This window comes from Phocoena sinus, chromosome 7 (assembly GCF_008692025.1).
Source record: "Phocoena sinus isolate mPhoSin1 chromosome 7, mPhoSin1.pri, whole genome shotgun sequence".
Classification (NCBI taxonomy): Eukaryota; Metazoa; Chordata; class Mammalia; order Artiodactyla; family Phocoenidae; genus Phocoena; species Phocoena sinus.
In genome coordinates, this window is record NC_045769.1 from 95118059 (window position 1) to 95138842 (window position 20784).

The 20784-nt window shown below is 38.9% G+C and overlaps 1 protein-coding gene and 1 non-coding gene across 6 annotated transcripts in view; one reads left to right on the forward strand and one right to left on the reverse strand.

The window, feature by feature from the left end:
• The window catches only part of ZRANB3 (zinc finger RANBP2-type containing 3), a 275954-nt gene that overhangs the window by 8962 nt on the left and 246208 nt on the right, over window positions 1-20784 (forward strand). For 4 of the 5 annotated variants that reach the window (XM_032638607.1, XM_032638608.1, XM_032638610.1 and 1 more), the window contains one exon: window positions 18853-19020. In XM_032638607.1, the coding sequence (XP_032494498.1) occupies window positions 18860-19020 (161 nt within the window). In that variant the 5' untranslated portion in view covers window positions 18853-18859. Of the gene's footprint in view, window positions 1-18852; window positions 19021-20784 lie in introns of those variants that run through there. The other variant, XM_032638611.1, reaches the window with a different exon arrangement.
• Window positions 12405-12511, reverse strand: LOC116757256. Its single transcript, XR_004350903.1, has one exon. It is a non-coding gene; the product is annotated as a U6 spliceosomal RNA (small nuclear RNA).

Here is a 20784-nt window from a genome sequence, read left to right on the forward strand (position 1 = left end):
TCAGCGGCCATGGCTCACAGGCCCAGCCGCTCCACGGCATGTGGGATCCTCCCGGACCAGGGCACGAACCCGTGTCCCCTGCATCGGCAGGCGGACTCTCAACCACTGCGCCACCAGGGAAGCCCGCATGTGTCTTTTTGAATTATGGTTTTCTCTGGGTATATGCCCAGTATTGGGATTGCTGGGTCATATGGTAAATCTATTTTTAGTTTTCTAAAGAACCTCCATATTGTGCTCCATAGTGGCTATATCCATTTACATTCCCACCAACAGTGCAAGAGGGTTCCCTTTCCTCCACACCCTCTCCAGCATTTATTGTTTCTAGATTTTTTGATGATGGCCATTCTGACCAGTGTGAGGTGATACCTCATTGTAGTTTTGATTTGCATTTCTCTAATAATTAGTGATGTTGAACAGGTTTTCATGTGCTTCTTGGCCATCTCTGTCTTCTTCGGAGAAATGTCTATTTAGGTCTTCTGCCCATTGTAGGATTGAGTTGTTTGTTTTTTTAATGTTGAGCTGCATGAGCTGTTTATATATTTTGGAGACTAATCCTTTGTTCGTTGATTCGTTTGCAAATATTTTCTTCCATTCTGAGGGTTGTCTTTTCATCTTGTTTGTAGTTTCCTTTGCTTTGCAAAAGCTTTTAAGTTTCATTAGGTCCCATTTGTTTACTTTTGTTTTTGTTTCCATTACTCTAGGAGGTGGGTCAGAAAAGGTCTTGCTGTGATTTATGTCAAAGAGTGTTCTTCCTATGTTTACCTCTAAGAGTTTAGTAGTGTCCGGTCTTATATTTAGGTCTCTAGTCCATTTTTTTAACATCTTTATTGGAGTATAATTGCTTTACAATGGTGTGTTAGTTTCTGCTTTATGACAAAGTGAATCAGTTATACATATACATATGTTCCCATATCTCTTCTCTCTTGCATCTCCCTCCCTCCCACCCTCCCTATCCCACCCCTCCAGGCGGTCAGAAAGCACCCAGCTGATCTCCCTGTGCTATGCTGCTGCTTCCCACTAGCTATCTACCTTACGTTTGGTAGTGTATATATGTCCATGCCTCTCTCTCGCTTTGTCACAGCTTACCCTTCCCCCTCCCCATATCTTCAAGTCCATTCTCTAGTAGGTCTGTGTCTTTATTCCTGTCTTACCCCTACATTCTTCATGACTTTTTTTCTTAAATTCCATATATATGTGTTAGCATACGGTATTTGTCTTTCTCTTTCTAACTTACTTCACTCTGTATGACAGACTCTAGGTCTATCCACCTCATTACAAATAGCTCAGTTTCGTTTCCTTTTATGGCTGAGTAATACTCCATTGTATGTATGTGCCACATCTTTATCCATTCATCTGATGATGGACACTTAGGTTGTTTCCATCTCTGGGCTATTGTAAATAGAGCTGCAAGGAACATTTTGGTACATGACTCTTTTTGAATTATGGTTTTCTCAGGTTGTATGACCAGTAGTGGGATTGCTGGGTCATATGGTAGTTCTATTTGTAGTTTTTTAAGGAACCTCCATACTGTTCTGCATAGTGGCTGTACCAATTCACATTCCAACCAGCAGTGCAAGAGTGTTCCCTTTTCTCCACACCCCCTCCAGCATTTATTGTTTCTAGATTTTTTGATGATGGCCATTCTGACCGGTGTGAGATGATATCTCATTCTCATTTTGATTTGCATTTCTCTAATAATTAATGATGTTGAGCATTCTTTCATGTGTTTGTTGGCACTCTGTATATCTTCTTTGGAGAAATATCTGTTTAGGTCTTCTGCCCATTTTTAGATTGGGTTGTTTGTTTCTTGTTATTGAGTTGCATGAGCTGCTTATAAATTTTGCAGATTAATCCTTTGTCAGTTGCTTCATTTGCAAATATTTTCTCCCATTCTGAGGGATGTCTTTTGGTCTTGTTTATGGTTTCCTTTGCTGTGCAAAAGCGTTGAAGTTTCATTACGTCCCATTTGTTTGTTTTTATTTCCATTTCTCTAGGAGGTGGGTCAAAAAGGATCTTGCTGTGATTTATGTCATAGAGTGTTCTTCCTATGTTTTCTTCTAAGAGTTTGATAGTTTCTGGCCTTACATTTAAGTCTTTAATCCATTTTGAGCTTATTTTTGTGTATGGTGTTAGGGAGTGTTCTAATTTCATTCTTTTACATGTACCTGTCCAGTTTTCCCAGCACCACTTACCGAAGAGACTGTCTTTTCTCCATCACATATCCTTGCCTACTTTGTGATAGATTAGATGAGCATAGATGCATGGGTTTATCTCTGTGCTTTCTGTCCTGTTCCATTGCTCTATATTTCTGTTTTTCTGCCAGTACCATATTGTCTTGCTTCCCGTAGCTTTGTAGTATACTCTGAAGTCAGGGAGCCTGATTCCTCCAGGTCCATTTTTCTTTCTCAAGATTGCTTTGGCTATTTGGGGTCCTTTGTGTTTCCATACAAATGTGAAATTTTTTGTTCTAGTTCTGTGAAAAATGCCAGTGGTACTTTGATAGGGATTGCATTGAATCTGTAGATTGCTTTGGGTAGTAGAGTCATTTTCACAATGTTGATTCTTCCCATCCAAGAACATGGTATATCTCTCCATCTATTTGTATCATCTTTAATTTCTTTCATCAGTGTCTTATAATTTTCTGCATACAGGTCTTTTGTCTCTTTACGTAGGTTTATTCCTAGATATTTTATTCTTTTTGTTGCAGTGGTAAATTTGAGTGTTTTCTTAATTTCACTTTCATATTTTTCATCATTAGTGTATAGGAATGCAAGAGATTTTTGTGCATTAATTTTGTATCCTGCTACTTTACTAAATTCATTGATTAGCTCTAGTAGTTTTCTGGTAGCATCTTTAGGATTTTCTATGTATAGTATCATGTCATCTGCAAACAGTGGCAGCTTTACTTCTTCTTTTCCGATTTGAATTCCTTTTATTTCTTTTTCTTCTCTGATTGCTGTGGCTAAAACTTCCAAAACTATGTTGAATAATAGTGGTGAGAGTGGGCAATCTTGTCTTGTTCCTGATCTTAGTGGAAATGGTTTCAGTTTTTCACCATTGAGGACGATGTTGGCTGTGGGTTTGTCATATATGGCCTTCATTATGTTGAGGAAAGTTCGCTCTATGCCTACTTTCTGGAGGGTTTTTTATCATAAATGCGTGATGAATTTTGTCAAAAGCTTTTTCTGCATCTATCAAGATGATCATATGGTTTTTCTCCTTCAATTTGTTAATATGGTGTATCACATTGATTGATTTGCGTATATTGAAGAATCTCTGCATTCCTGGGATAAACCCCACTTGATCATGGTGTATGGTCCTTGTAACGTGCTTTTGGATTCTGTTTACTAAGGTTTTGTTGAAGATTTTTGCATCTATGTTCATCAGTGATATTGGCCTGTAGTTTTCTTTCTTTGTGACGTCTTTGTCTCATTTTGGTATCAGGGTGATGGTGGCCTCGTAGAATGAGTTTGGGAGTGTTCCTCCCTCTGCTATATTTTGGAAGAGTTTGAGGAGGATAGGTGTTAGTTCTTCTCTAAGTGTTTGATAGAATTCGCCTGTGAAGCCATCTGGTCCTGGGCTTTTGTTAGTTGGCAGATTTTTAATCACAGTTTCAATTTCAGTGCTTGTGATTGGTCTGTTCCTATTTTCTATTTCTTCCTGGTTCAGTCTCGGAAGGTTGTGCATTTCGAAGAATTTGTCCATTTTTTCCAGGTTGTCCATTTTATTGGTGTATAGTTGCTTGTAGTAATCTCTCACGTTCCTTTGTATTTCTGCAGTGTCAGTTGTTACTTCTCCTTTTTCATTTCTAATTTTATTGATTTGAGTCTTCTCCCTTTTTTTCTTGATGAGTCTGGCTAATGCTTTATCAATTTTGTTTATCTTCTCAAAGAACCAGCTTTTAGTTTTATTGATCGTTGCTTTCGTTTCCTTAATTTCCTTTTCATTTATTTCTAATCTGATCTTTATGATTTCTTTCCTTCTGCTAACTTTGGGGTTTTTTTGTTCTTCTTTCTTTAATTGCTTTAGGTGTAAGGTTAGGTTGTTTGTTTGAGATGTTCCTTGTTTCTTAAGGTAGGATTGTATTGCTATAAACTTCCCTCTTAAAACTGCTTTTGCTGCATCCCATAGGTTTTGGGTCGTCCTGTTTTCATTATCATTTGTTTCTAGGTATTTTTTGATTCCTTCAGTGATCTCTTGGTTATTAAGTAGTGTATTGTTTTGCCTCCATGTGTTTGTATTTTTTACAGATTTTTTCCTGTAATTGATATCTAGTCTTATAGTGTTGTGCTCGGAAAAGATACTTGATACGATTTCAATTTTCTTAAATTTACCCAAGGCTTGATTTGTGACCCAAGATATGATCTATCCTGGAGAATGTTTCATGAACACTCGAGAAATGTGTATTCTGTTATTTTTGGATGGAATGTCTTATAAATATCAATTAAGTCCATCTTGTTTAATATATCATTTAAAGCTTGTGTTTCCTTATTTATTTTCATTTTGGATGATCTGTCCGTTGGTGAAAGTGGGGTGTTAAAAATCCCCTACTATGATTGTGTTACTGTCAGTTTCCCCTTCTGTGGCTGTTGGTATTTGCCTTATGTGTTGAGGTGATCCTCTGTTGCGTGCATAAATATTTGCAGTTGTTATATCTTCTTGTTGGATTGATCCCTTTATCATTATGTTGTGTCCTTTTTTGTCTCTTGTAATAGTCTTTGTTTTAAAGTCTGTTTTGTCTGATGTGAGAATTGCTACTCCAGCTTTCTTTTGGTTTCCATTTGCATGGAATATCGTTTTGCACCCCCTCACTTTCAGGCTGTATGTGTCCCTAAGTCTGAGGTGGTGTCTTGTAGACAGCATATATAGGGGTTTTGTTTTTCTATCCATTCAGCCAGTCTATGTCTTTTGCTTGGAGCATTTAATCCATTTACATTTAAGGTAATTATCGATATGTATGTTCCTATTACCATTTTCTTAATTGTTTTGGGTTTGTTATTGTAGGTCTTTTCCTTCTCTTGTGTTTCCTGCCTAGAGAAGTGCCTTTAGCATTTGTTGTAAAGCTGGTTTGGTGGTGCTTAATTCTCTTAGCTTTTGCTTGTCTGTAAAGGTTTTAATTTCCCCGTCAAATCTGAATGAGATCCTTGCTGGGTAGAGTAATCTTGGTTGTAGGTTTTTCCCTTTCATCACTTTAAATATGTCCTGCCACTCTCTTCTGGCTTGCAGCGTTTCTGCTGAAAGATCAGCTGTTAACCTTATGGGGATTCCCTTGTATGTTATTTGTTGTTTTTCCCTTGCTGCTTTTAATATTTTTTCTTTGTATTTAATTTTTGATAGTTTGATTAATATGTCTTAGCGTGTTTCTCCTTGGATTTATCCTGTATGGGACTCTCTTTGCTTCCTGGACTTGATTAACTATTTCCTTTCCCATGTTAGAGAACTTTTCAACTATAATCTCTTCAAATATTTTTTCAGTCCCTTTCTTTATCTCTTCTTCTTCTGGGACCCGTATAATTCAAATGTTGGTGCGTTTAATGTTGTCCCAGAGGTCTCTGAGAATGTCCTCAATTCTTTTCATTCTTTTTTCTTTATTCTGCTCTGCAGTAGTTATTTCCACTATTTTATCTTCCAGGTCACTCATCCATTCTGCTGCTTCAGTTATTCTGCTATTGTTCCCTTCTAGAGAATGTTTAATTTCATTTATTGTGTTGTTCATCACTGTTTGTTTCCTCTTTAGTTTTTCTAGGTCCTTGTTAAATGTTTCTTGTATTTTCTCCATTCTATTTCCAAGATTTTCGATCATCTTTACTATCATTATTCAGAATTCTTTTTCAGGTAGACTGCCTAATTTCTCTTCACTTGTTAGGTCTGGTGAGTTTTTTCCTTGCTCCTTCATCTGCTGTGTGTTTCTCTGTCTTCTCATTTTGCTTAACTTACTGTGTTTGGGGTTTCCTTTTCGCAGGCTGCAAGTTCATAGCTCCCGTTCTTTTTGGTGTTTGTCCCTAGTGGCTAAGGTTAGTTCAGTGGATTGTGTAGGCTTCCTGGTGGAGGGCACTAGTGCCTGTGTTCTGCTGGATGAGGCTGGACCTTGTCTTTCTGGTGGGCAGGTCCATGTGTGGTGGTGTGTTTTGGGGTGTCTGTGGCCTTATTATGATTTTAGGCAGCCACTCTGCTAATGGATGGGGTTGTGTTCCTGTCTTGCTAGTTGTTTGGCATAGGGTGTCCTGCACTGTAGCTTGCTGGTCGTTGAGTGAAGCTGGGTGCTGGTGGTGAGATGGAGATCTCTGGGAGATTTTCATCGTTTGATATTACATGGAGCTGGGACGTCTCTTGTGGACCAGTGCCCTGAACCTGGCTCTCCCACCTCAGGCACAGCCCTGATGCCTGCCTGGAGCACCAAGACCCTGTCCTCCACATGGCTCAGAATAAAAGGGAAAAAAGAAAGAAAGAAAGAAAGAAGAAGATAAAATAAAATGAAATAAAATAAAGTAAAATAAAGTTGTTAAAATTAAAAAGAAAAAATAATGATTTAAAAAAATTTTTTAAAATAATTAAAGAAAGAAAGAAAGAAAGAAGAGAGCAACCAAACCAAAAAACAAATCCACCAATGATAACAAATGCTAAAAACTACACTTAAAAAGACCAAAACAAACAAACAAAAAAGGACAGACAGAACCCAGGGCAAATGGTAGAAGCAAAGCTATACAGACAATACCACACACAGAGTCATACACATACACACTCATAAAAAGAGAAAAAGGGAAATAAATATATATATCGTTGCTCACAAAGTCCACCTCCTCAATTTGGGATGATTCGTTGTCTATTCAGGTATTCCACAGATGCAGGATACATCAAGTTGATTGTGGAGATTTGATCCGCTGCTTCTGAGGCTGCTGGGAGAGATTTCCCTTTCTCTTCTTTGTTCACATAGCTCCCTGGGTTCAGCTTTGGATTTGGCCCCACCTCTGCATGTAGGTTGCCTGAAGGCATCTGTTCTTCGCTCAGACAGGATGGGGTTAAAGGAGCAGCTCATCCGGGGGCTCTGGCTCACTCAGGCCGGTGGGAGGGAGAGGTACGGATTTCTGGGTGAGCCTGCATCAGCAGAGGCCAGTGTGGCGTTGCACCAGCCTGAGGCGTGCCCTGTGTTCTCCTGGGGAAGTTGTCCCTGCATCATGAGACCCTGGCAGTGGTGGGCTGCATAGGCTCCCCAGGGATAGTGGTGGAGGTGTGGATAGTGACATGTGCTTGCAGGTGCTCCTTGGTGGCGGCTGCAGCAGCCTTAGCGTCTCATGCCCATCTCTGGGGTCCGTGCTGATAGCTGCAGCTCATGCCCATCTCTGGAGCTCCTTTAAGCAGCGCTCTTATAACCCTCTCCTTGGGGACCAGGAAACAAAGAGGCAGGAAAAAGTCTCTTGCCTCTTTGGCAGTTCCAAACCTTTTCCCGGACTCCCTCCCGGGTAGCTATGGCGCACTGGCCCCCTTCAGGCTGTGTTCATGTAGCCAACCTCAGTCTTCTCCCTGGGATCTGACCTCTGAAGCCCGAGCCTCAGCTCCCAGCCCCTGCCCGCCTCGGCGGGTGAGCAGACAAGCCTCTTGGGTTGGTGAGTGCTGGTCAGCACTGATCCTCTGTGTGGGAATCTATCCGCTTTGCCCTCCGCACCCCTGTTGCTGCGCTCTCCTCCATGGCTCCGAAGCTTCCCCCCGTGCCCTCCCGCGGTCTCCACCCACGAAGGGGCTTCCTAGTGTGTGGAAACCTTTCCTCCTTCACAGCTCCCTCCCATTGGTGCAGGTTCCTTCCCTATTCTTTTGTCTCTGTTTTTATTTTTTCTTTTGCCCTACCCAGGTACGTGGGGAGTTTCTTGCCTTTTGGGAGGTCTGAGGTCTATATCAGTGTTCAGTAGGTGTTCTGTAGGAGTTGTTCCACAGTAGATGTATTTCTGATGTATTTTGAGGGAGGAAGGTGATCTCCAAGCCTTACTCTTCTGCCATCTTGAAGCTCCCTCTGTTGGAAGATGTTTAATCACAGTTTGAATTTCATTACTTGTGATTGGTCTGTTCATATTTTCTACTCCTTCCTGGTTCAGTCTTGGAAGGTTATACCTTTCTAAGAATTTGTCCATTTCTTCCAGGTTGTCCATTTTATTGGCATAGAGTTGCTTGTAGTAGTCTTATATGATGCTTTGTATTTCTGCAGTCTCTGTTGTAACTTCTCCTTTTTCCTTTCTAGTTTAATTGTTTTGAGTCCTATCCCTCTTTTTCTTGATGAGTCTAACTGAAGGTTTATCAATTTTGTTTATCTTCTCAAAGAACCAGCTTTTAGTTTTATTTATCTTTGCTATTGGTTTTTTTGTTTCTATTTCATTTATTTCTGCTCTGATCTTTATGATTTCTTTCCTTCTACTAACTTTGGGTTTTGTTTGTTCTTCTTTCTCTAGTTCCTTTAGGTGTAAATTTATATTATTTGTTTGAGATTTTTATTGTTTCTTGAGGTAGCCTTTCATTGCTATAAACTTCCCTCTTAGAACTGCTTTTGCTGCATCCCATAGTTTTTGGATCATCGCGTTTTCATTTTAATTTGTCTCTAGGTATTTTTTGATTTCCTCTTTCATTTCTTCAGTGATCTCTTGGTTATTTAGTAACGTATTGTTTAGCCTCCATGTGTTTGTGTTTTTTCTGTCTTTTTTCCTCTTATTGATTTCTAATCTCATAGTGTTGTGGTCGGAAAAGATGCTTGACATAATTTCAATTGTCTTAAATTTACCAAGGCTTGATTTGTGACCCAAGATGTGATCTATCCTGGAGAATGTTCTGTGTTCACTTGAGATATGTATGTTCCTATTACCATTTTCTTGTTATTGGTTTGTTTTTGTAGGTCCTTTTCTTCTTTTGTGTTTCCCACTTAGAGAAGTTCTTTTATCATTTTTCGTAGAGCTGGTTTGGTGGTGCTGATTTCTCTTAGCTTTTGATCGTCTGTAAAGCTTTTGATTCCTCCATCGAATCTGAATGAGATCCCTGCTGGGTAGAGTAATCTTGGTTGTAGGTTCTTCCCTTTCATCACTTTAAATATATCATGCCACTTCCTTCTGGCTTGTTGAGTTTCTGCTGAGTAATCAGTTGTTACCTTATGGGAGTCCCCTTGTATGTTGTCATTTTTCCCTTGTTGCTTTCAGTAATTTTTCTTTGTCTTTAATTTTTGTCAGTTTGATTACTGTGTGTCTCGGTGTGTTTCTCCTTGGGTTTATCCTGCTTGGGACTCTGCACTTCTTGGACCTGGGTGGCTATTTCCTTTCCCATGTTAGGGAAGTGTTCGACTATAATCTCTTCACATATTTTCTTTGGTCCTTTCTCTCTCTCTTCTTCTGGGACCCCTATAATGCGAATGTTGTTGTGTTTAATGTTGTCCCAGAGGTCTCTTAGGCTGTCTTCATTTCTTTTCATTCTTTTTCCATTATTCTGTTCCGCAACAGTGAATTCCACCATTCTGTCTTCCAGGTCACTTATCCGTTCTCCCTCAGTTATTCTGCTATTTATTCCTTCTAGTGTAGTTTTCATTTCAGTTATTTTATTGTTCATCTCTGTTCTTTAATTCTTCTAGGTCTTTGTTAAACATTTCTAGCATCTTCTCGATCTTTGCCTCCATTCTTTTTCTGAGGTCCTGGATCATCTTCACTATCATTATTCTGAACTCTTTTTCTGGAAGGTTGCCTATCTCCACTTCATTTAGTTGTTTTTCTATGGTTTTATCTTGTTCCTTCATCTGGTACAAAGTCCCCTGCCTGTTTATTTTGTCTATCTTTCTGTGAATGTGGTTTTCCTTCCACAGGCTGCAGAATTGTAGTTTTTCTTGCTTCTGTTGTCTTCCCTCTCCAGCAGGTTCTTATTAGTTATCTATTTTTTACATATTAGTGTATATATGTCAATCCCAGTCTCCCAATTCATTCCATCCCGCACCCGCCTGTCCTTGCTTTTAAAATAATTAGATATTAGATATGGCAGTTTTTTTTAAAGCCACATTAGTGATTTCTAAAACATTATATAATTTTGTAGTTTACTGAAATTGATCTTTTATCATTGTAGAATATTTAATTTTAGTAACAAAATGTGATTTTAATTTATCAAATTTAGTTTGTAGCTTACTGACTGACATTCCATAAATATAGCTATATCAGATAAAACATGTAAGCTGAGTGTATACTGTTATGTAAGCATGAAGTATGTTTAGATATGAAATTTACAAGTCCTGATCAAATCTGAATAGTTTCTGAGACTGAGTATATGATTTTGTGTGTAATCACTGAAGATATTTCAGTAGGTAAGAGACATCTTCATTGACTGCCTTTTTAAACTCATAATCAAGCTGTTGTTGTTAGTCTGTGTGTAACTGAGCAGGACCCTATGGGGCCTTCCTGGGACAGACCGCTCCCCTATATCCTCTCCTTTAGCTTCTCTATGAAGTATCTATATAATAGTATCTGATACATGTTTCCTGAGTGGTTTTACAGGGGCTAAAACCCCCCGCAAATGGAAGAAATTAACTACTTGATGACCATGAGTACATAGCCCCAGGCCTATAGGTGCCTAAGGATTGATAATGTTAACCTCTGTGACAGGGCCCTGTTACTTCACCATCAACCAATAAGAGAATTGTACATGAGCTGATCACATGCCCTGGGATGCCCCTCCCTCAGTGTGCCTTTAAAAATGCTTTGCTTAAACCCATGGGGATTTCAGATGTTTTGAGCACTAGTTGCCCTGGACTACTTGCTTGATGTCCTACAGTAAATGCCATGCTTTCCTTCATCACAACCTGGTGTCAGTATATTGGCTTTACTGCATGTCAGCATGTGGACCCAAGTTTGATTCGGTAACTTGTGGTTTTTGGATCCATGTACTTCAGAGCAGAGGTGTCCAGTAGACCTCCATATTCACCATTTGTGGGAACTAGGAATTTATTCAAGCTAAATTTGTATTTCCAATAAGGAACTTGGAATTACTTGTGTTAATACTTGGTTACCTCTGTACTTACTTAACTTGGGAAAGGTATTTACTGGGGTTACTAGATTCTAGTCCTCCTCCCTCACCTCTGAACACCTGCTTCCTATTATCAGTGGATGGAAGAACAGAAGGAGTGAGTAATCAAATCTTTTGTCATAGGTCACCCAAGATTTAAGATATTTTATTTTTACAACATTTACTTGTGTCCATGTAGCTAAGTTGCCATAGTAATTAGGATCATTTCCACTAACAATTTTTGTTTGACTAGGATGAATTTATAAAATTGAATTATCTAGATTAACTGAAATTGTTTTTTGGGGTGGGGGGTTTTTGGTTTTTTTTGCAGTACATGGGCCTCTCACTGTTGTGGCTTCTCCCGTTGCGGAGCACAGGCTCCGGACGCGCAGGCTCAGCGGCCATGGCTCACGGGCCCAGCTGCTCCGCGGCATGTGGGATCTTCCGGGAGCGGGGCACGAGCCCATGTCCCCTGCGTCGGCAGGCGGACTCTCAACCACCACGCCACCAGGGAAGCCCTGAAATTGGTTTTTTTTTTTTTTTTTTTTTCTGAAATTGTTTTTAAGTTGAACAGAAGATTTGATTGTGACTATGTATTAGGAAGAATTTTCCATAGTAGGCCTCGTTTCTAGCTTAGAACTTTCTATGGTATTCTAATACCCTAATATCCTAATGTGGGGCCTTCATCCATATACAATAAACTACCCCGTCTAATCTTAATCACTTTTCAAACTGTGTCCCCATTTTCCCTGCTATAACTTGAACTTGGCTTACTGTCTTTCTGTCTACCTACATGCTGACTTCTACATTCGAATGTACAGCCCAGCTGATGCAACATGTTAGTTTCTTAGTTCCTCTACTGCCATATTTCCTGTCAACTTTATTTCCACACTGGTTCAGCCATGTACTCCAGTGGTCCCACCTTATACTTTTTCATCTCTAGGAACTATTCTACCTCTAGACTGTCTAATCATGGTCCTCGTCCTTTGAAGTTTTAATATAACGAATAATATTGGCTGTATGGTGCCAGGTACTGCTCTAGGTGCATGGAATACACTAGGAAACAAAACAGACAGAAATGTCTGCTCTTACGAAACTTATGCCTTAGTGGGGAGAGACAGACAATAAACAAAACCCATAGTAAATATGTAATTATATAGTTTTTACAAGTTGATGAATGTTATCAAGAAAGAAAAAGTAGAGCAGGGAAGATATAAAAGGGAGTTAAATTTTTTTCTGTTTTTTTGTTTTAAAAATTTTAAACTTTTATTCTCAAAAAACTTAAGACTTATTAGAAGGTCCCAAGAATTGTGCAAAGGACTCCCATATGTCGTTGACCCAGAATCAAATGTTGTTAATATTTTGCCACATTTACTTTAAATTTTTCTGTCAAAAATATGTAACACTTTATGAATTTGTGTGTCATCCTTGTGCAGGGGCCATGCTAATGTCCTCTGTATTGTTCTAATGTTAGTGTATGTGCTGCCCAAGCAAGCACGAGAGTTGCAATTTTAAATAAGGTCGTCAAGTTAAGTGTTCATTGAGAAATTGATATTTCAGGAAAGACTAGAAGGAAGAAAGGGAAGTAGCCATGCAGATATGGGGGCAGTGCGGGAGCAGGGAGAGTGGTTTAGGTAGATGGACCAGCTAGTATGGAGTCCTAAGCAGGAACATGGAGGGATATCAGTTTGACAGAAAGGAAAAAGTGAGGTAGAGAGGTAATAGGAATAGGGTAATAGGTGATTGGCAGATTGTAGAAGGGCTTATAAACCATTAATAGAGCTTTTCCCCAGTATAATCAGGAGCCACTGAGGAGTTCTGAGAAGTGATATGATCAGACTTACTTTTTTAATTAGGAGGTAGAGGTGGAGGTGGTAGGGAATGGTGGGATTCTGGGTTTATTTTGAAGGTAGAGCCAACAGGAGATGCTGATGGATTACATGTGCAGCATAAGACAAACAGTGAAGTCAAGGAGTTGGTATGAGCCACTGGAAGGACAGGAGGGGGAAGGCCCTGGATGGAATATAGTTTGAGAGAAAGATCTGGAGTTCATTTTGGCCATATTAAGTTTGAGAGGCCCATTAGACTGCTAGGTAGGTATGTCTGTTTAAATATACGAACAAATCTGAAGTTCAGGAGAGGTGTGATCTCCATATATAAATGTGGGAGTCATTGGCATAGAGGTAGTATTTAAAAGCTTTGAAACTAATGAGATCTCTAAAGGATAGAGCAGAGGATACTAAAACCTGAGCCCTGGTACACTCTAAGAGGACAGGGAGATGAGGAAGAACCAGGGAAAGTTTAGACTGAGAAGGAATGATGTAGGATAAAATCCATGAGGATGTGGTGTTCTAGAATCTAAGTGAAAAAAAAGTGATTTAATGAGGAGGGAATGCTTTCCTAGTAGGTCCAGTAGATGAAGACTGAGAATTCCTTCCTGCTGTCTTCCTTTTACTTCCAATTCAGGGCATTTGTATGTTAAGAAGCCTTCCAAACCCCAAATTTGAAAACTGAGTTCCTCTTATATGTTCCCTCAACACCTAGTATTAATACATTTTCTATAGTATTTCTTCAAAATTGCATCTGTGTTCTATGTTATTATATATCCAGAGCCTAGTGCAATGTCTGTATCATGTAAACACTCAAATGTATTTTTGTAGAATACATGAAAGAATGAAATTCATTAAATGGTTATTTTCTAACTGTAATTCTTTACAGGGCAAATATTCTGACTTTTTAAAAAAAAGTTTTTTTAATTTATATTTGGCTGTGTTGGGTCTTCGTTGCTGTGCGTGGGCATTCTCTAGTTGTGGCAATTGGGAGCTACTCTTGGTTGCGGTGTGCGGGCTTCTCATTGCAGTGGCTTCTCTTGTTGCAGAGCCCAGGCTCTAGGTTTGTGGGCTTCCATAGTTGTGGCGCCCAGGCTTCAGCAGTTGTGGCTTGCAGGCTCTAGAGCGCAGGCTCAGTAGTCGTGGTGCTCGGGCTTAGTTGCTCTGTGGCATGTGAGATCTTCCCGGATCAGGGCTTGAACCTGTGTCCCCTGCATTGGCAGGCGTATTTCCAACCCCTGCACCACCAGGGAAGTCCTCTGACTATTTAAAATAGATATTTTCACTGGGGTTTAGTCCTGAAGCAGAGATGGAGCATTCTTGTGTTAAAAAGGGAGCAAAGACCCAGTTAGATATCTTACCTCTGCCACTAGCTACATGATCTTCTTGGAGTTTTATCTTTTTGGTCCCATTTTCCAAAACTTTTAGATTCATTGGTATGGGTTAGGCCAGTGTGTTGCTTTTTCCATTTTTTAAAATTAAAGTTTTAATTTTGAGATCATTGTAAATTCATATGCTGTTGTGAGAAATAATGCAAAGAAATAATGCAGGTACAATCCTGGGTACCCTTCACCTAGTTTCCCCCAATGGTAATGTCTTGTAAAACTATAACACAATATCACCACCAGAATATTGACACCATCAAGATAGAGAAAATTTCCATCCCACAGGGATCCCTCATGTTGCCTTTTTAGAGTCACAACCTCTTCTCTCCTTCCCTACCTTAACCCCTGGCAACTACTAATCTTTTCTACAATTTTGTCATTTCAAGAATGTTTTATAGGGCTTCCCTAGTGGCGCAGTGGTTGAGAGTCCACCTGCCAATGCAGGGGACACGAGTTCGTGCCCCGGTCCGGGAAGATCCCACATGCCGCGGAGCAGCTGGGCCCGTGAGCCATGGCCCCTGAGCCTGCGCGTCCAGAGCCTGTGCTCCGCAGCGGGAGAGGCCACAACAGTGAGAGGCTGGCGTACCACAAAAAAAAAAAACAATAACAGAATTATCTCCTCAAAGTACATAATTTCCCTGACCAGCCATTTGCTTATTTCCAAAATAAACTTCTTGGTAGTATATTTTAACAATATTTGATTCTCCTCAACACAGTTCCACTGTTTACCTAAGAATGCATCAGTAAATTCCTATTGAATTTACCTTGTTCCCAGTAGATTACACAAATGCCATCTTTAGCTTAAAATCTTAAAAGATTGAGAAAACTTTTCTTTATTCTCTTGTCAGGTGTTGCTTATCAAGATAACTGCTTAGAAAATGAGTTCTCCTAAATTTGCTTTCGCTAAATCTCCTTAGCCAATAGTTGTTGTGTTGATAATTTTAGTAACATGATATTAAAAGTTATATATTGCTGGTTCCATCTTAATGCCCCCCCAACCTTACTAAAAGTAAACTAGTATGTATAGATTGAATAAAACCTTTTTTGCTGAATTTCTAAACTAAATCCTCTACAGTTTTCATGATTAGAAAGATGTTTATTATAACTGTTAGTTTCTTGATAATTTAGAAAGAAGATTAAGCCTGAGTCTTCTACTATTAATGTAATGTTGGTTACAGCTGACCTTTTGCAGCACATGAACGTGTATGACTGATCTACATACGTATTTTTCATTATAAGTTTTGTACTTTAGAAAGATATTATAAATGGGAAAGCGCTTTTTACAAATGTCTTTATTTTGAGTATTAACTAAAACATTCCTTTTCTATTAATTAGATTGTACCAGTACATATTTTTAAGTCCTTTATGTATTCAAGTACCTATTTGAATTATCAGTGAGCCAGTCACACCATAATTTTAGTTTAATTGAAATTTTTTCTAAACATTTCTGTTCTATTTTAGACATCTTCCATCTTCATATTTAAATAATTATTTTTTCTCTTATTTGTTACTCTATTAAAACATTTTTTTATTAAGATGGCTTTAGTTTCATTGTTTATTTTTACTAATATAGTATCTGATTCAGTCCTCATAAAATAAATCATATAAGTTGCAATGTGACCTCAACATAGCAGATTTTTTTTTTCTTGGAGTATTTTAAAATTTTTTTTACAACTTAAAAAAAGCAAAGATAATAGGTAGTAGAATGGTTTTTGTATATTTTTCTTAGCTTCTTGCCAGTGTTCCTCACTAAAATTTGATGTCCCTTGTCCTACTCACTCTGAAGGGCTTCTGGAAAGTTGACATGGCTCTTTCTAATGCTACTACCCTTAACAGGATAAATTTCACTTAATCCCAACTCCTCTGAATTTTGACTTTCTAGATTGAAGTCTGGAATGGGTATATCTGATTAGCAAAATCAATAGCTATAAGGAAGCCTGGGAAAGCAAGAATCTGGTATTTCCAGCTTTATTATCGGAAGGTGATAATCTGACTCCCACTCATATTTGTAATGTAAGGAAATTTCTAAACATAACAGGGGTCCCAGATGTTGGGTGGCTGCAAAAAATGATATAAGTTTACTATCTCTAGGTGGCTCCCAATATATGTATTCACTCTTGTGCTCTACCTAGAGTTCCAGACTCATGTTTTTTTCAAGTCTATTTGGCATATCCACTTCATATCTTACAGTCATCTCAAACTACATAGATTGCTAAAGGATTTGTTGATTTTTTTTTCTCCCCATCCATTTGTTCGTTAGCCTTTAAGCTCTCAGTAAATTGCACAACTCCATCATGCTAAATATATCAATACATCTTGATTTCACATTTCCCTTATTCTCCACATGTACTCCATCAGCAAGTCCTGTTTGCTTTACCTCTGAGACATTTCCCAAATCCAGTTCCACTGCTAAAGATGATTTTTGCCATGTCTTTTGCAGCATGATAATAGGTTTCTTGCTTTCATGCTTTCCCCCTTCTGAACCATTCTCTATTCTCTCTCTCTTTTAAAAAATTTTTTGGCCACACTGCACGGCTTGCAGGATCTTAGTTCCCTGACCAAGGATCAAACCTGTGCCCCCTGCATTGGAAGCACAGAGTCCTAATCACTGGACTGCCAGGGAATTCCCCCCATTCTCTGTTCTTTACTCAGTTTTATTATTGCTATTGAGAAGGTGCTAGGGATGCTGACTCATTGGTGCTTATGAGGACCTTATCAGACAAGTGTGAGTCATAAATCATCTCTTATATCCAGTTGCCATTGAGGCGGTGGGGGCTTTGTGGACTGGCAAAGTCCTGTAGGAACATTTTCCCATGCCTTTCTATTGATAGCTTTGTCCTCCTCTTGTAGTTTTTGAAATGTAAGTCAGATTGTGTCACTCCCCTTCTTAAAACTTTCCAGTAACTGCTATCCAGTATGACTTTCAGTGAAGAATGAAATGTTCTATGTTCTATTTGTGCACCGTTCAGTGTGAGGGCCACTAGCCATATGTGCCTATTGAGCACTTGAAACATGGTTGATGGAGGAACTGAGGAACTGAATTTTTAATGTAGTTAAATTTAAATAGCTACATCTGCCTAGTAGTGTATTTGACAGCACCTCTCCTTTGGCTTCCCTTCATTCTTAAAGTGGAATCCAAAGTCCTTATCAAGGACTTCTATGATCTGACTCTTGGTTATCTCAGTAACTTCATCTCATATCATTCTCTTCGTTGGTCTAACCACATTGGCCTCTTCTCTGTTTCTAGAAAACACTAAGCCTTTTCTCAACTCAGGGTCTTTTTACTTATGCTGTTTGCCTGGAGTGCTCTTCTTTCAACTTTGAACCTGACTGGTTCTTTCATATCCTTTAGACTGTAGACCAAGACCAAGTATCACCTAAGAGTGGCCTTACCTTGTCATCCTGCCTAAAGTGGCCATTACCCTCTTAAGTTTCTTCATAATACTTGTACTATACTGTAATTAATCTTGTTTATTTATTTGTTTATTTTCATCTCCCCCTCAAGAATGTTAGTTCTGTGGGGGTGTGATCCTTGGTTCTCTAGATTGTGGCGTGTAGTACTTATTTGTTATTAATAAATACTTGTTGAATTCTTGAGATTCTTAAACATTGTACACAGAGGTTTATTACTTTTTTAGGGGAGAGGGAGGCTAAAGTTTTATAAGTCTGCAAATAATTGAGAATTAAAGCAAATTTGTTTTAAAAATGAGATTATATATAAACAGACGAATGGTTCAATCTAAATACCAAGTGTTATTATTAGAGAAGCTTTATAGTTCAGTGACTTAATAGGACTTTTCTTCTTACAGCGTTCTAAGAATTTACTGATATATGAAATTTTTATGTGGTGGAAAATTAAAATTATAACTGTGGAAAGCCACTGGTGAGGAAAGTGCTAATCAGGCAGAGTTGTTTCTTTTTGAATTTTATTTTATATTTCTTTTTGAATTTTATTTTCTTTTTTTAAATACAGCAGGTTCCTATTAGTTATCTATTTTATACATATTTATAAATGTATATACATTTATACATGTATATATGTCAATCAGGCAGAGTTTATACTGTGGATTCAAGTGATTAAAGAATTCATTTTAATATTTAAAAGTCAATCTCATTCAATAATATTAAGTTAATTTAATTATAAATTTGGAGTTGATGCCTTTGCTTAAAAAATTTTTTTTAATGCAATTTAACCTCATTCTTAGAAAATCTAGTATAATATGAAAATGAACACCTATTAAAGGATTAATTATAAAAGGATTCATCTTTCTGTAACAAATTCATCCCTATTTTAAAAATTATTTAGTTTGTAAAAATCTAGTTGATTTATAACTTTTTAATGATACATTTATTGCTTAAAATGGGTATGGCTACATCATGGCTGAATTAGAAATACAAATGAAGTAGAGTATGCTGGTTCTTAGTGCATTAAGTAATTGCTTTTGGACTCAGTGCTTTGAATTTTCTTAATAGCTTATTCTGGGAACATGATTTAACCAATTTATATCTAGTATGTCAAGGCTATTGATAAGTGCTTTCATATTATTATTTATGTTTAATTCTCTAATACACTTAGTAATATCTATTTCCCCCGCCCCTCCCTCTTGTGATTTTTTTGTTTTTAGGATCATCATGCCCAGAGGTCATGACGTAAAAAAGTCTCTTACACCTCAGATTTCTTGTTTGACAAGTGAATCTTATAAACAGCTGGATTTTTTGCCTGACAAACTAAGAGCAAAGCTGCTTCCCTTCCAGAAAGATGGCATCACTTTTGCCTTGAGAAGAGACGGCAGGTAAAGTACTTTTTTCAAGACATGCTAAAATGCTAAATCCCTGGCAAGTGAATAAAAAAACAAAGCTTTGTGGAAAAAAAATCTTTTTGTGTATACGTAGTCTTCCCCGTTCTTTTTTTTTTTTTTTACTGGATCATGAAATAATAATTTCAGGATATATTTTATTTTGCCTTCATTCTTGAATGATACTTCAGTTGGCAATACAGCTCTACTTTAATAGCCTTTTTTTTCTTAGCACCCTGAACACTGTTTTCTGCTGTCTTCTGGCTTCCATAGGTGCCATTAAAAAGTGTGCTCTCGGGCTTCCCTGGTGGCGCAGTGGTTGAGAGTCCGCCTGCCAATTCAGGGGACATGGGTTCGTTCCCCGGTCCGGGAAGATCCCACATGCCGCGGAGCGGCTGGGCCCGTGGGCCATGGCCACTGAGCCTGCGCGTTCAGAGCCTGTGCTCCACAACAGGAGAGACCGCAACAGTGAGAGGCCCATGTACCGCAAAAAAAAAAAAAAAGTGTGCTCTTGAGTCTCAAAATATTATCCTACAGGTGACTTATTGATTACAAAGAGAAAAATTACACTTAAAATGGTCAAGGTTGGTATCTCCGATAATGGTACAGGTACCGGCATAATGTGGTACACAGGAGGTCTATAACTTTCTTTTTTTTTAAGTTATTTATTTAATTTATTTATTTTTGGCTGTGTTGGGTCTTTGTTGCTGCACACGGGCTTTCTCTAGTTGCAGTGAGCAGTGCGTGTGCCTCTCATTGTGGTGGCTTTTCTTGTTGCGGAGCACGGGCTCTAGGCATGTGGGCTTAAGTACTTATGGCATGCAGGCTCAGTAGTTGTGGTTCGAGGGCTGTAAAGCACAGGCTCAGTGATTGTGGCTCATGGGCCTAGCTGCTACATGGCAAGTGGGATCCTCCCGGACCAGGGATCGAACCCGTGTCCCCTGCATTGGCAGGTGGACTCTCAACCACTGCGCCACCAGGCAAGTCCCAGTGTATAACATTCTTACGTGGTGTTCTTCCTAGAAATATTTGACCTGATAATCCTGAGGAAACAGTCAAACCAGTTCAGCATGTGGGACATTTTTTCAGGACAACTGACCTGATCTCTTCAAATGATTAAATGTCATGGAGAACCAAAGGAAGTGGTGGGAATGTTCTAAATTGAGAAGCAACCTAAGAGCTAGAACAACTGAAAGTAATGCATAAACCTTGATTAGATCCTGAATAAGTAAAAAGAAAAGCTTTAAAGGTCACTTTTGGGTTAACTGGGAAAACTTCATCTGGACTCTATTAGAGTGCTGTTATTGAATTAATGTTGATTACCTTAGATGTGGGAATGGTGTTATAGTTGAATATAAGAATGTTCTTGTTCCTGGGAAATGCATGATAAAGAATTTGGGGATGAAGAATCCTGCTATCGGGCTTCCCTGGTAGCGCAGTGGTTGAGAGTCCGCCTGCCGATGCAGGGGACACGGGTTCGTGCCCCGGTCTGGGAAGATCCCACATGCCGTGGAGTGGCTGGGCCCGTGAGCCATGGCCACTGAGCCTGCGCGTCTGGAGGCTGTGCTGCGCAATGAGAGAGGCCACAACAGTGAGAGGCCCGCGTACCGCAAAAAAAAAAAAAAAAGAATCCTGCTATCTATAGCCTATTTTCTACATTTTCCCAAAAGGGAAAGGCATGTATATGTTTAGAGAAACTTTGAGGAGGTCAGCCAAAATATTAACAGTGTGAACACTTGAGTGGTATAAATGTATTCATTG